The 16,617-nt window shown below is 40.5% G+C and overlaps 2 protein-coding genes across 3 annotated transcripts in view; one reads left to right on the top strand and one right to left on the bottom strand.

Annotated features, from left to right (window-relative positions):
- The window catches only part of trabd2a (TraB domain containing 2A), a 54,649-nt gene extending 53,159 nt beyond the window's left edge, over positions 1-1,490 (top strand). Inside the window, exon 7 of the mRNA XM_036529437.1 lies at positions 1,170-1,490. Within this exon, the coding sequence (XP_036385330.1) occupies positions 1,170-1,359 (190 nt within the window). The 3' untranslated portion in view covers positions 1,360-1,490. The remainder of the gene's footprint in view (positions 1-1,169) is intronic.
- Positions 1,491-14,027: 12,537 nt separating this feature from the next.
- The window catches only part of hook3 (hook microtubule-tethering protein 3), a 48,029-nt gene continuing 45,439 nt past the window's right edge, over positions 14,028-16,617 (bottom strand). For both annotated transcript variants that reach the window (XM_036528355.1, XM_036528356.1), the window contains one exon: positions 14,028-14,838. In XM_036528355.1, coding sequence (XP_036384248.1) covers positions 14,823-14,838 — 16 coding nt within the window. In that variant the 3' untranslated portion in view covers positions 14,028-14,822. The remainder of the gene's footprint in view (positions 14,839-16,617) is intronic.

Below are 16,617 nucleotides of genomic sequence, written 5' to 3'. Positions count from 1 at the left end.
AGAGAGGAGGACCTTTTTCGACCACGGCTTGACCAATGGCGAGCAGAGGAACCTGTCAGTTTGTTTTGACTGGCAGGGCTCCAGTCACAACTGCAGCGGTCTGGTGGGGAAGACATCAAACAGTCGGGACTTGAAATGATTTAAAGGCAACTCTCAGCAGGCTCGTTGGACGGGCCGAGGCCCCTGCTCTCTTGGACTTGCCTGCCATCCACCTCCAAGGTCTTTAGCGCTGGAGCCAACTGGCAAATTCCCACCGCCTGACAAAGTCTCCCGCTGCTCACTCTTATGTCTCAGTAAAACCTCAGTTTAATTGGCTGTGGTCCTCTTGAAGGTATCCTTTTGCCTGGAGTGTATTATTATTTCCATTATTTTTCAGTTTTTTTAATCAGCACCTTCTTTCCAAGCGGTTAAAGCTGAGAAGAGGTTTTCGTGGGCAAGACCATTTGTACCTCCAAATATGGCATTCTTTACAACCCCAAAAGAATGTTTGAGTGCAGAGGTTTCTGGCAGATAGGATAAAGTCTAACAGTTTCCAGACACTTACCACACAATCGATCTTGAGCCCTCCGGTGACATTTGCAAATACATTACTAAAAGTTAAGCAAACATGGACGCCTGTTTCAGAACTGTGCAGTCGGACAGCTCTTCAGTAAGTAACGACAGGACAGGCCCGTTTGCGGTGCTGTAGAGGAGACCAGCAGCCAGCTTGTGAAGCAGAACATGGATCAGGAAACTCCAGGAGGCTCAGTGCAGCCAACAATGGAACAAGGGAGAGAGACCACACAGGCACAGCAAGGCTCTTATAAGAGGGTTTTTCACACTGTCATTTCAAATAATACGGAGAAGATGCCAATACACCATCTTCTTCAGCAAAGGGTCCCTTGCCAGCACTGTCCGCAAGTGTGGTGTTCAGTCCTAACTTAAATCTTATGATGGATGGATTATGAGTGATAGGTTAGGCACATGTATGTGACATGCATGTCATCAGGGCACCATTCAGTTAGGTTGCTGGAGTATGGTCCCAGTAAAATGCCACATCGTATTGTGTTTTATACTTTGGCATTTTGTTTTGGCAGGATGCATTCTTTGCCAGCTTTATGGCCGTCTAGACACAACATATCATTCTTCTAAAGGCTGAATCTGACACAGTGTTTGTTTCTGTCTTTCAGCACGACGGTGGAACCACCCCCGCCTCCTCTTGTACGCATCATAAATGGTTACATCACAGTGCAGCCTCACAACCAAGGTCACAGAAGATCCAGTGACGCCCAGACGTCCTCTGCGTCCACCCCAGCCTTGTCTGTCCTCAGTTTTCTGTTGACAGCGTGCATACAGATATTGACATTTCAGCTCTACTAACCCAATAGCATCATTCAGTCATGTCTCTTCAGAAACCGGAGGGAATGGTCTGCGATATTAAGGTTCGTCTGAGGGGATGTAAAGACTGAAGAGATCCTAAGGAGTTCTTTCAACAACTTCTAAAATGTACTTCCTCCAATCATTATTTATTCTTCTCTTTTTGAAGAATCTGTATTGTATCCCATTATACTGTGGGAATTGTATATATCTATGTATAATAGATGTAATTTAGAAATATAAAATGAAATGTTTTTATTCCTTACAACTAAGAATCATATTTTTGTGGGTAAAGCAAGGTACTAACCACCATAATGATTATTTTGCTCTTCTAGACTGATATTTCATATTTAGAGATGAAAATGTTCCTATCAGCTTGTCTGCAATATTTTTTCAGAGATGTCTGGTTAATATGTTTTGACATAGAAGTTATTCATTTAATTTATTAAACTCTAGATAACCTAAACTTGCTTTGTTATTTTGGCAGGTTAAATGTGATATGTGCAGGGTTTTTCCTGCTGTCTCCCTGTAAACTGAAGTCTACAGCACAATAGTATATCAATTAACTCAAGTTTGTTGTTCATGTTTTAAGTTCTGCAGCACAAAAAAGAATATTGTGCATTACTATTGAAAACAATGAAACATTTATCTCATCACAATATGATTTAAGTAAAAATTTAATTACAGGTGAAAATTTTAAGCTCAATCATCACTGAAATTACATTTGAGAGAAATAGCATTCAGAGCACAAAGATGTATTCATTGTTTGTGCATTTGAGTTCATCTCTTATGCTACAATTGTGAACTCTAGATGGAAATATTTGACGCCCAGAGTATACCTTGAATTAAATCTTTCAAGATTGCTCTACATCTAAAAATCTAAAATACAACACTTAGGCTAGATAAAATTAAAGGCTATCTCAGGTGTTCTATGAGTGAGTATTCTATAGAATGAATTTACTTTAGAGAATATAATAGAATATTGAAGTCTTAATTGCCTGAGTTGCCTGGTATAATTCTGATACGTCACTTGGGAACATTGAGAAATGTTATTTATAGGCTTGAAGAGACTTTTCAATAGTCTGTTATATATATATGTCATGCTTAAAAATTAAAACTACACTTACACTGTTATTGATCTTCACGCTGTTCAATAAAGGTGAAAACTCAAGAACTCTTCTCTGCGCCCCATCGGTAAGATTAAAAATGTTTTTTTTTCCATCAGTATGCATGTGTATGTGTGCATATGTTACTGTGAGCTAGATAATGAACTGAGATTGTCAGTGATGTTCTTGACAAATCAGCTACGTTCCTCTTGTCATCAGACATCAGACACTTGAACCTTGAGATTTTCTCTCAATTTCACTATCGAAACCCATAGGGAGCCAGCTCACATCAAATTCAAAGGCACTAAGTTCATATTAAAACTATCCACCACTCATTAAAACATCTGGAAGTCTCGTTTATCATCTTGAACAAATTCATCATGCTACTGTAGGTGGTCTGGGTTCAGACTACCATTGTGGATTTACACAAGCATAAAGGCCTCTTACATAATATTCTTGCCAACATTCAGTAGCCAGCAGACATGTCGTTAGTATAAGTAGTGGACCTGGTAAGTTTACACAAAGTCTCCAGCTGGGTCTCAACCACATGTAGTGCAAATTTTGATTTTATTTGCTTACTTACAATGAATACCTCACAATACTGCCGATTCTAAAAAAAAAGCCATTACTTTTTTAGGATAGGAAGTATTGGTTATTTTACACATAATCTATCTTGCAAATATAAATTAAAAGTGTATTAGCTGGAGAGTGAAATAAGAATATTGGACTTATACAAGATTGTTCTGCACATTGCAGTTTTGTTCTGAAAAGGATCTCTTCCATGAAGTACCTTAACAATGAAAAGGTGGTAGCAAATGCAGTTCTCGGTAGGAGCTGTGATCAAAAATATTTTTCATTGACTGGTTTGACAAAATCATTCTCACCTAATCAAAACTGAACTGTACCAATGCCAGAATCATTCAGGGTGTGTAAGACATGAGAAGCAGCAGTAGAAAAGATGGCAACGGCAAAAGATGGCCCAAGTACCATGCAAGAATGTACATGCTGGACAGAAATTCAAGATGAGGAAATTCTTGATCTGCAGAAGATTACCACAAGGAACAACAGAAGTGTGGTAAACAGGAAGAAATGGCTAGTCAGCTTGATAAAAATAACCAGTGACTCTGTGTGGCCGGGAGGTATGGTCTGTGCTTGCGGTTGTCAGTTTACACAGGGGATGTGTTCCTTGAAAACAAAATGAACATTGGAATGATGTTTTCCCCAGGCAGGTTTGTCATAAGTGGTAGTGAGGGCCATGCACAGATTTTCAGGAGGGCAGAGGCTGACATTTTCAGAAGATCATGACCTAGCTATGTATAATCTGGCAGTGTGCAGAGACTCAAGCCCTTTGTCCCCTAGCCCCAACCCCAACCCCGCCTTTGGGGAGCTGTGTTGCCCTCTCAATTTTTGCATGTCCTGTCCTAACTAAAATGTCACCTTTGTAATTATTACAGATGAGAATTACATAAATACACAAATCATTACAGTCATAAGAATACATCACAGAAACAAAACATATACAGAAGAAACAAAAAATGTACAGAATAATAAAGTTTGCATTTCAAAACAAGAAATACATGGTCAGTGTTTCCATACCAAAACATATTTTTTTGTTATTTGTGGTTTTCATCTATTATACAATAATGAACAGATATTCTGAAAACAAGTATATTTTAAATGGAATACAATGTTGTCTGGTAGAGAAAGCAAACCGTCACAGGAAACATTAAAGTAATTTCTTTCAGGAGTCTCAGTGTAATACAGTATCATTTCCTCAACAAACAGAAGAGAAGGACCCACTTAACATTGTGTGTTCAGAACATACATTGATGTTGCTGCCAAGTCAAAGAATCCAACTGCTGATCATGCAGCACGAAGGAAATCCCATGCAGTCCAAACCGCAGGAACTGAGAGAGCAGGATTTAGTTTCTCACTTCTCTAGAATGTGAAAATGGGGGGAAAGTGTGCTGCTTTAGCGTGAGAATGTTACTGGACACTGTATTTTATTGAGTTATAAACACACCCAGTGCTGCATTCGCAATAGGCTCCAATATTCAATTACAAAAATGTATGAATAAAATACGTGACCCACCTGCCCTTGAAAAGAGGGTACAGACTATTCCTCATGTTGCAGTAATCCAGAGGCAAACCACATGAGACATGACTTCCAGTAAAGGGCCTCCCTAGGATGTGAATCAGCTGACGTGCAGATGGTCAGTCAGATCTTGGATGGCTTCCATAACCAGATATTTCTCCTTTGATGGTGCACTGGACAGAATAGGGTTGGCTGGGGTACTGGTGAGGGTGGCACAGCATCTGAGGGAAGTCAGTTCCTGGAGGTATGACCCAGGCATGACAGAGGAATGTGCCCACCTCGGTGTTTGGGAAACCATGGAGACAAAGCGGCCACATTAAGGCCTAACCGAGGACAGTGGAACATGGCCGAGCTACGCCCTTACACTAATGCCTGAGAAGGATCAGTCGCGCAGCTATGAGCATTCTACTTTTGACTCAGTTGTATCCGGGTCAGACAGTCTGCGAAGTCACGTATACTATGGCAACGTTTTCCCCTGTACAAACAGAAGAACACCAGCGTGTTTATCATACATTACATTATTGCCATTTAGCAGACATTGTTATCCAGAGCAACTTACATAGACTACAGTTACAGGGCAGTGCCCTAGTTGGGAATTAAACCAGCAACCTTTTGCTTACGAGCTCTGCTCCTTACCACTATGCTATGCTGCTGTACAGAGGAGGGTCAAAGGCTTTTGTGATCCTTGTTTTTTGTGCCCAACAAACGAGCAGCTAAGGTTGATTTTAAAGATCTTCTCACCACACCTGCTGTGCAACTCGAGTATTGTGCCTGACTTTGTATACTGTGTACTGTACTCGCTTCAGGTTTCTGCATTTGCTGGAAAATTAGGAAAGGAGAATGCCCCTTGTCACTTTCAGAAACTGTCTCATTAATGTTAAATTATTTACAGCGCTTCATTGCTCTTCTGTGTTGGTGATTAGTGGGGAGCTGAGAATACGTGACCCTATTTTCAGCCTTGTGTTACTGACATCTTGGTTCACTGACTTGGAGAATTCCATTAGCTTGGGTTTGAATAAACTGCCACCAGCATGCTTCCAGAACAGCTAAGTCTGTCTCTGGGAATTATTTTTCACCTCTCTCCCGGAGGTCTGTCCACTCCATCTCGCCTCCTCTGGATTGCTGTTTTTTTCTCTGGACCTGTTTATGAGAATGTTCTTGGAAAATATTTTTGCATAGAGATTTTTTTTTTTTTTAGCTGATACAATGACTCATTTTGCAGTGAGACAGGTTTTTGGGCCTCTCTCCTTCTCTCTGTTGCTCTCTACTTTGCTTCATAATCCATCTTTATCTCTTGGGTCCCTTAAGTTATCGTTTCCTCATTTTGCCAATTGTAGAGCAAACTGGGTTCCAACAAACCGATGAACCTCGAAATACGATGAAGCTGTTGTAACATATCACTACTGCATGTTGATTGAGCTTGTTTATCTCTTCCATAGCCATCTTACAACGTAAGAACCTTTACTGTCTGGTGTTGGTAGAAAATTTGCACTATTATAATCAGAGGGTCACAATGTCTATTAGCCACAAATTATGTTATATGAAACAAAAGAGTAAACCCTGTTCTTTTTGGTGTTACACAGGAAGCTCTTCAACATGCCATGTTATTTCCAAGAGGCTTCACTAAATGTTTTGCACCACATCATTGACTTGCATCAAATCTTTCTCTTTGCTGTGTGTGCATAGCACTCTCCCAAGCCTCTCTACTGGACACTTGTGGGTTGCCTCTTTGTGGCTTGCTTTTAGAAGAGACTTCTTCTGTCCAACCAGGGCCATGAATACCAAAAGGCAGTTTGTTTTGGAGATATCAAACTGTTGGAATTTACACAGGAACCACAAATGATGGCAAGACACACTTGTGTCATCTGACCACAACACTTACCATCTGGTGATAAAGGGTATGCTACTAGCTAGCTACCTGATTCCTGCCACATTGGAGAGAATACCAACTACCTATAAAGTTCATGTACAGGTAATGGCATGGATTACTGGGGGGAGCTTGCTTCTTAGTTCAGTTTTTTAGAGATTCTGTCTGAATAGACTATTGGGTTGTGCCTACCAAAATACTGTAAATCAATACACACACATTGCTTGGAACCCTAATATGAACAATTGTTGCTCCATAGTTATAATCTACTGCCTGCTGATTGATAAATGATTTTAAAGGGAAATATAAATTATCTGTAATCTGCTATTTAAATAAAAATGTGTAAATGGTATGGGTATACAGGACAACATTTCTTTCTCGTCAGTGGTGTGTTAAGCACTAAAAAAAGGTTTGTGGATCCTAAAGAACAGTGTCATCCCTCAGTGAATTTCTGGATGTAGATATGATTTTCCTAAGAATTGTTTTGGTCCGGGTCCCCTTGTTAGAATCAAAGAAAGAGTGGATTCAAATGTATAGTGGAACGTTTTGGGTAAAAAAATAATCTGTTAAAAAGCTCAAATTTGGTTGAAAATTGACAGCCCAGTATGATAATCCAAAATTCCATGGTCCATGTGAGCTGTGATCCAGAGATTCATACAACAAAAATATGCAAATCAATCTCATCAAAGACTATAGAGTGCATATTCTCAGTGTAATCAAAGATAATGTACAAAGTAGCTGTAATGTAGGATTAACGGGATCTAAGTGCAAACCACATTGTCCATTTCAGAAATGTGGTCTTTGTTGGAAGTCACATGGTCCTTCTGGTGTGTGATTCCAAATGCCATATGGTGTTCGATGAAACAAGATTACTGGAATACAAATACATTTTGGAGTACAAAATACGGTTCCATAGGAGCAGGGGCCTGCTGCTTACACTGCCTAATATCTCAGCACAGCAGCCTGAAAGTCTGAAAACATTCACCAGAATTCGACTAGACGTTTCAGGCACAGATTGAGTTGATGGCCCAGTGACAGACTATGTAAAACTGTCAGGCCACATGGGGAAAAGACTTGAACCCAGCACCCTTCAGACTCAGGGTCTCCAGGAACATGTTCACAGCATGCTTTACTGCTGAAGTAAAACGGTATATTACCTCACACTTCCGCAGAGGGTTCATACATCACCTTCTATACCGGAGTCTTTAAAACGTCCAACCCACCAACCCCCCAACCCCCCCTCCCCCTCCTCCGTGCTGCCCGTAATATATTTCTGACCAGTGAATTCAAGGTGACTTAATTAATCAGGCTTATTGCAGGAAATGCTTGCACCAAAGCTGACAATGTGAAAAAACTGCAGCTGTTTAAATACTCTTTGATTTTTTGCTGGAAAAAGCTCAAAACATGAGTCATTCCCATTAAACATCCAAACAAATGCAATGCGTCAACTGCGGGTCATGTTATAAATAATTATTGCCTCCACTGTCTCATTTTTTAATGGAAGAGAAATTGTGAACCCGTTCTAAAAACAAATGATGGAAATAAAGCAATGAACAAATTAATTGGGAATAATTAATTGAATGCTTACCCATTCATTAAACAGAAAAGTTCAGATGATGTATGTTATATGAAAGCACTGATTTATGTTCAATATTTATACTGAAGGAATTTATAGCTGTGAACATTAAATGTTAAATGTTATTTTATCAAAGATTGGTGTGAATAATGACAAACATTAGGAGTAATTCTGTGGACATACATTTTAAAGTACATCAAGCAACATGAAATATTATAATATACATGTAGTCACCACATTGTCATATGTCTGCTGTACTCTGTTAAGGTATACACAGACTCTTGAAGAGACAACACAATTAGACACCCGACAACAAAGGCATTTATTTATTACTAGTATGCACATTTCCATATACGTAAAATGTTCATAGTCACTCAATCCACTGCTTCACCTATTAAGCAAACTGTGTGGATTTAAGAAAATTCTATGCTAGCTGACCCCATGGCATTCACAATGTCCACACTTAAGCAGTGAAAATTGCTTATTAATACTGAACAATAATTTCATGTGCTGAGACTGGTATTGTTTTCAATGAATAGGCTCATGTTTGTTGAGCACACACGGCTTTCCCTTTAAATCAAACCGACATAAACTCAGGATGGCCTGTGTATAAATGTTTACACGTTTAGCCTGTGACGTCCACGGGAGGCTGTTTGTCAAAAGCTCTAACGCCGCTTCAGGCCAATACATTTCTGCAAGACCTTTTATCACTCAGCATAAGTACCTCAAGCACATGGTTTGATTTTTGGTGTTGCACCTGAATGTCATTAATCTCTTGCAAAACATGAATGTGAAATGTGAGGTAAAGCCAGGCAGATCTGGCAGAGAGTGAGTGTTTGTGTCAGGCCGCTGGGAGGCCTCAGAGCAGTATGTCACATACAGTTTAGTAGGTGCCCAGGCTTTCCCAGTTTTCCCATATTTCTGTGAATATCTGAATGAAAACTGAGGCATAGCTGCCATTATGTAGCTGAAGATAAATGAATCATGGCATAGCACAACAGCTGTATGCTGTGATTCGCTTAAGGTAGTTGGCAGCCTCCATAACTTTAAAAAAGTTATAAGGCTCATGTGGCATACATTCTTATCTTAAAGCTTTTTTGAGCTATATTTTGTACAAAAAATTAGCCAGCAAACTTACATATAAAATGTGGACTGAGGGTATAGCTCTCATCTCTGTATGCCTGCATGTCTGTCTATCCACACACATTGACAGTGTCAACCTCCACAGGGTTAAGGGTCTAAAGTGAAATCTGTACACTTAAGCAAGAGATGTCACTTTGCTTTGGAGATCTCTATTGCCTCTAGAATTACGGTTGCCTCCCAAACACTTACCTCACAGTTCATTAATGCCAGATACACGTGTGTCCTCTTGCTGACAGAGATTCCTCTTTACCAATAGCCATGTTATAATTTGTGAATTTTTTTCTATAAAGCTCAGTGACCTTAGCCTTGATGCATGCTACTAATGAATTTCTTCTGTGTGTTGGTTCCTGTCATACCCTGGAGAAACAGGAATCCTTTAGATGCAAACATTTTCAGAAAATGTTATTGCAGATAATATATCTTTTTTGTTAGGTGTAATTTAAAAGACAACATAAAGGTGTGAATAAACATGATTCTCATGTCTTCTGGAATAAAGTTTATTTGTGAACAATGTGAGCTTGCTATGTGCAATGATATTATTACTAGAGTAGAACATTTGTAAAGGAAGCAGAAATGATCCAATTTGCATATTTTTTTCATGTTTAATCAGGGGTATGAATAAATATTGAGGGCACTATATATTCTGTAAATTCTGGCAAAAAGTCAATAATCATTGCCTCTCTAAGTAAAGCTATAGCTATAAGCATTTTGCACCCTTAATCACCTCAACTGTTGTGTATACTATGGCATTTTGCCATATAGAAACATTTTAGTGGATATCTGGACCTTTATATTTGGCAATTTACGTTACGGCTCATAAATAGTTTTTAAATGGACCTTACATCAGTTCCATTTCATTTTGCTAACGTTGCCCTGAGGGTGTTGCATTTGGCTTGGTGTAATTCTCTCCACATCAAAGTGGTACAGTCTAGTCTGGGGTACAATCAAAGGGCAATGGCTTGCAATCTATGATTGCATTTGTTTTGAATTTTCCTAATTTCATACTGGATTCTATGAAACCAGCCTTCTATGAAAGGCTCCCAGCTTCTGTATTTCATGTTCCCCTCTTTCACTGAGGACCAAAAACACCTTCCAGGACATGATCTGAGGAAGGGATTGCTATGTTCAGAAAAGATATTTTTCATTAGTCTCTGAATAAACACCGAATGCCATATTGAAATATTGCAATGATGACTGTATTTTTGTTGATATTTTTTACAATCACACATTTCTCTGAATATACTGAAATCTGTATCCAACTGTATATATTCAACAAACTGTCAAAGAAGAAGTGATGAAGGCATTGTGTGCTCTGTGAACATCATCAGGACATAAAATTTTGAAACTTAACCTTGTTTGATGAACCATAGTTACACATAGTCAAACAGCAGGTGCGGCAAGATGTAGTTATCTTGTGCTAGCTAGACTGTATTCTACTGGAGTCTGTCTAATTTATGAGACCTATGGGGGAAATCCTCTTCATAAAGTGTACTCACTACATAGAAGACAGGCTTACAATGACAACAGAGTTCTCACTTCGTTGTCATTATAAGGCTGAATAACTACTGAGTATCTGCTCTCTCTATGACAGTTGGTGACTGGCATATGAACACCGGTCAGTGTATAAGACCAGGCTGGCTTTCTCTGGCAGGGTCAGATATGACTTGTGTATATATGTGTCTGTGTGTGTGTAACTCCAGTCCCCAGGGTTGAACTTCTGGTGCCATAAACATGTTGCCCTTTTTTCCCCCTGTCAAACCCTGTCCCCAGTTTTGTTGCAGTAAGCTGTGCGCTCCATGATTTTGTCTAGCTGTCTGTCCTCTATCTTCTTCAGTACAATGGCAGAGGCCGCAGTCCTGGATCACTGCCCGGACTCCCCATGTTTTCACAACACACATCTCACCGCACTCTCCCCACTCAATCCGCGCTTCACGGACAGCGCAAAATTAAATTCGTTCAGTCACGGCGAAATCCAGTTAATCACACGCTGCTGTCCTTGCCTTGCGTTCAGGAGATGCGATTAGTTTTACCGTGACTCCTCTGTGGTGTTAAGCGCCATGCACAAAGGGAAGAATGAAGTGTGTTTGGCACAGCCAATGGCAATAAATTCTCCTGTGGAGCATGCCTGGGGTGTTGTCTTCATCACGTAGTTCGTGGAACTCGAAATTCTCAAACCACGCTTTCCTTGTCCGATGCATCAATAATCGGGCAGGATAGGGAGAAGCATCCAAGATGGTGGTTTGTGAGCTGTTACGTGAAAATTTCTGGCATGAGAAGATGTCAGTCACTTTTAGCATTGCTGTTGGATCACTAAACTGAAACAAATGTGGTGTTGACCCCAAAAAGCATGAAAAGCGGGGGAGGAGTCTTGATCTTTGAATATGGAAGTTTTTTTTTTTATGATTTCAACCAGCGCTAAAGAGAAACATTTGTTCAGATGTTAACCATAGTCATCCTGTCTCTTAGGAATTGAGGGGCCAAACAGCCTGGTTCGACTTGAAACTCTAGTAATAATGGCTGTTCTCCTATCAGCTGTATGACTGGCAAAGCAGTATGTGCTACAGAGGTGTGGACTCAGGGTCGTGGGGTGGAATTGCGCACGAGAGACTGCAGCACTGTTGAGCGTGGTACTTTCACTGCTCCAGTAAACTTCTAGCCACAGAAGTTTGGTTATTGAATGTGCAAGATATGAAATTCATAATGGAGTATACATATGTTCACGTTCCACAATGTGTCCACCTCAAAGAGGGATTTATGTAATTTAACAGGACTGCAGGGGGATAACTCCTTGGAGTAATTGTTCCTCTCAATGTCATCTGTAATATAGTCTTAGCAGTCTTGATCCCACACACTTTACTGCTGATAAAATAATTGACAAAAATACAATGGCAAAGAAAGATTTATGTAGGAAATTAAATATGCCCTAAATGTTGGAGGAATGTTGTTTTATGGCCTTAAATTTCCTGCATGACCATAGTGACCAATGCATTGGCACTGACACCAAGACATACAGTAATGTACTGACCTACGCAAAGAGTGGGTGAGGAAAAATACAATACTGAGAGCTGGTCACAGCATTCCAATCGAATGGGTCAGTTGTTATGCTTTCAAAGTAGAGATGAAGAGAAGGACTGCAATACACTTTCTGAAAGAGCTATGTCTCCAAAATGGTTCTATGTAAAACGACTTTTGACAAACATTGTGTGTGTAATAACATGCAACTTGATTCTTTCCCAGGTCAAATCATTCTTCTGATTCTGCCCGTAGATTTTGTTGACACCCGAAGGTTGAATGCAGAATTATATCTGAAACCCACTGAGCAGAAGATACCCTCTGACACTAGACAGTGTTTTTCAGCAAGGACACAGGCTGGAATTTCATCAAAGAAGCGAAAGCCCATGAGTTTTATACAAGCTTTATTTACAACTTGATTAACAACTGTACATTTTTGCAGCGCAGGAAGCACATTGTATTGATAAAGTTCTAATGGAGAAGATACCATGAAACCCATGTAGACTATCAGGTATTTTATTTGTTTCTCTTTCCCCAGAGACCAGGTCCTTCCTCGACTGTTTCTCACATATAGTATGTACATATTGTATACAAGCAATATAAAACTTGGCAAATGGAAAGTGTTATTTGCTACTTTAATATATGTCATCTTCAGGTCCTTAAAAAAATCTTACAGCAATCATTATCTGGAGATATATTATGACTCGATGGCCTGTTTTCATACTGAGTGAGGTTGTTTGTTCTTTGTAGGAGAGAGACGTGGAGATGTTCCCCTATTATGGACGGTTGTGAAAGACCTCACAGATTCAAGCCTTTTTTTAAACTCGGTTCCATACGACCTAAGAAGTGGCTTTGAAGCAAGCAAGCTTCTTTCTTGTGCATGTAATCCTATGGTCTCGCTAAAACATCTCACAACACCCAAAGAAACAGTCCGGCGGAAAAAAAAAATAAAAATGTATATTGTTTCTAAAGCTAATCAGCCCTATTTATGTTCACGCGTCAAGAGACTTTCACTCGAGTCCGATCTGAAAATGTTCGAATGCTGCTGTTTGCATATTATAAAATGTGGACAAGTACAGGTTGCTATAATCTGAAACGCACTACACAGTTGCGTCAGCAGAGACTTCGGGGCAAACTGTCATAAAGGTCTGCATCCCATCGTTTCCGTTTTGCTGCTTGCGCACTAATGTAGGAGCAGGTAGCAGAGCATTAGAGGTGTAAAAAAAAAAAAGCACTTTAAGATGTTCCTAACATCAAAAGAGGATCCTTGTGACTTTGCTGGCATTGCAGTGTTCGCGTTCCCTTCTTTGGCCTACTGAAATCCCACAATGGAGTCCAGACGATTCAGGGGCTACTTTGGAGAAAACTGAACAATTTGATGCACCACAAAGCCCTGACCAAATACACCCTCTACAGATGCCATTTAAAAGACTGCTATATTCCAATGGTGCTATATAAAACAAAAGCTTTGTTATCACTGTGCATGATGTCATCGTTACGAAAGGGATTTCTGTCCCCTTACTGATCGAGATTTTGAGTCAGAATGATTGCCGACAGGTTAGTCAATAAGATAAAACACAAAAGAGGAAGTTAATGCATCTGTAATGTCAATACTGTGTGAGTAAATACAAAAGATAAATAAATATAGTTATAAAGGCATGGCCGCGTAAAAGCCTTAATCCTGTACTCAAAACAACTCTGCCAGTTTAAGAGCAACATATAACTTATAATGGTTATAATAAGGACATAATGAAGTAAACACTCCATACAGAATCAGAAGTTAAGACTAAGATCTAAAATGTAAAACAAATAAATATGAATAAGAAATTATATATAGAGAAATAAGTCTATACAAATTTCATTTGAGGGGAGGAAAAAAAAAAAAAAAAAAAAAAACTTTGGGGAACTCATGCATTCTGTCATAGGCAGTAATTACAGGGAAGTTTAAAATCAACATTATCAACCCCCCTTTAAACTTTCCAAAAACACAAAATGGAAACAGAAAAGCAAAAACCCAACATTTCAAGATGGCAGCTCTATCAATATTCTGCTGTTTTTAGAAGGTGCCCAATTGCAGCAGTGAAATGCAAGTTCCACTCAAGCAAAGCCAGTTAGCCATGTTTGATCGCTGCCCTTGTGAAGCCAGGAGTGACACTAAGAACACTGATCGACATCACAATGCAATGTAGCCCCTCCTACCCACAACACTGTTCCAACTATTCCGTATTTTCCGGGAGCAAAGCATTCAAAGTCAGTCCAGAGGAGGTGAACCTTGGTAGCAGCAGGAGGAGACAGAGGGGAAACGAAGCCATTGGCTAACTGCAGGGAATGGAGGAGGCAAGACTCCACCCAGCCCAGCCACGCCCCTGCCCCGCCCCCAAAAAACAAACAGCAGCCTTTGCCTTGGGCCGCAGCATGAAGGGAATGCAGTAGTTTTAGAAGCACAAGCAAGCGCGTCCGTGAGTGGAGGGAGACGGTGGCCTCGGTGGAGGTTGAGGGAGAGGGGAGGGGTCTCCTCTCTGCAGGAGCTCCGCCCACTCAGGGCACCGCGGTGGGCACACGGGGGAGGGGTTAGTGTCGATGGGGTTATTTTGCAGGCTCAACTGAAAGTCATGCAAACGGCACGTCATGCAGCCGCCGACCCGGCCGGGCGGGGAAGGGGGGAGGTCATGCAATCACATCACTGCAGAGGAGAGGAGAGAGGACAGAGAGACCAGTGAATCACAGCCCACCCTGCTCTTTCCACTGCTGTTACAATCACCCTGGTTAGTCCATTCAGCCCTGGTCACGTGTTTAAAAGGGAAGGGCTCAAAATTTCACTGAGGCAATAATTCATAATCACACAGAGTGGAAAGATGTGTGTAGCAGCAGAAAGTGTGATGGAGATACCAAGGGGTGGGAATATGTCATTTTAGCTTCAATGGTTTGGAAGAAAGTGCAATGCAACTCTACTAGCACCTTTTAAAATTTAAGAATTTAAGTTCACATACATTTAACTCTCTTGAACCTCCTGCTTTACCCATAATTAAGTTTGCCAAAGAATTACAATAAAAAATTAATAACAGTTATCTCACAACATATGAGAACTGATTTGATGCCACATGTTCAAATTCACCCACGATCACATTTGTGGCTCATGTTATGCTTTTAGAGATTACAGATTTGACAGACCTCATTGGCTTTAAACAGGCAGTGGAACTGAAGCAGAAAATGGGAAATGAAGTAGAAAACAATATGGAGTGTTCACATTGTTCATTGACTATGGGTTTACTTTGAAGACTTTCTGTATTCTTAATCTCACACATCAATTCAAGGTCATTTACACTGGAGGGCTTACACAACCAGACATACACTTCTTGAATGATAAATTACTTCACTGAATTAAAAACTTGATGAAATGTCATCCACATTCTCCTAACCATAACATTTTACATAACTTCAACCTGGGAACAGATCCGTATTCTGCACTCATGAAACACAACAGTAACAAAGAGGGTGCTGTTCACGTGTTACATAGCATTGAAATGAGCAGAGATGCACCGCATGACGCCATTTTGGAACAGGAGTGCCTGGCTGCAGTGTAACTTATGTAAATGCTCCATTCAAGTACATACACAGGAGTCTGCAATCTATACAGACCAGGAACTGGACAACAGTCCTAGAGGACTGTGGGGCCTACTTCTTTTCCTACCTTCCCATCACCGTTTAATACACTTGTTGTCTGGACAGGAAGTTACCTTACTTAGCATGCGAAGTGTAAATAAGTGAACCTCTGAAAAGAAACTAAAACCCTTGAACGGCCAATCCCTGACACAGACTATGCAAATGGAACGACGACGTGTTTGTTTACACTACATAAAATGTCAGCACAAGGTATAACGATTCAAGCGTTAGGTCATCTTAGGAATTCAGCGAGGAGGCTTACGAAGCAGAGAGCGGACATGGCAGTTCATAGGTAGTTGCTGAAAATGACGCCACCACAGTGCGATAAGGCAGGGTACAGTGAATGAGTTTCACTGGGCAACAGAGGAGCCGTTCAGTACAATGCTTAGACTTCCTGACTGATGACATGATGGCTGGCAGTGGTCAAAATGCAATCTTTCAAAGTTCCAGAAACACGTCCGGATTACACACTTTCCACACATGCAGGTAATCACTCAGAGACGAAACGTTCACTGCTGGAGAAACCCCACAGTATGTTGGAAAGCATTAGGAGCCTGATGGACCACCGGTGCTTTCCTGGTGAATTTATTCTTTGTGGCCTAGCGGTGCTAGGACTCAACTGGAAAACACATCATACATCATACTTTTTGTCCAAGTTTAACTGCGACCCCTATTGTTGCCGTATAAATGCTCGGGAACGCAAAAGCACACAACCCCTCGTATGTAAGGTTTCTCAGACGAGCGCTACACAGACAGCAGTGAGTCTCAGAATTTTAGGGCTCCTTTAAGACTGACGCTT

This window comes from Megalops cyprinoides, chromosome 5 (genome assembly GCF_013368585.1).
Source record: "Megalops cyprinoides isolate fMegCyp1 chromosome 5, fMegCyp1.pri, whole genome shotgun sequence".
Classification (NCBI taxonomy): Eukaryota; Metazoa; Chordata; class Actinopteri; order Elopiformes; family Megalopidae; genus Megalops; species Megalops cyprinoides.
This window is presented reverse-complemented; position numbering and strand designations above follow the sequence as displayed.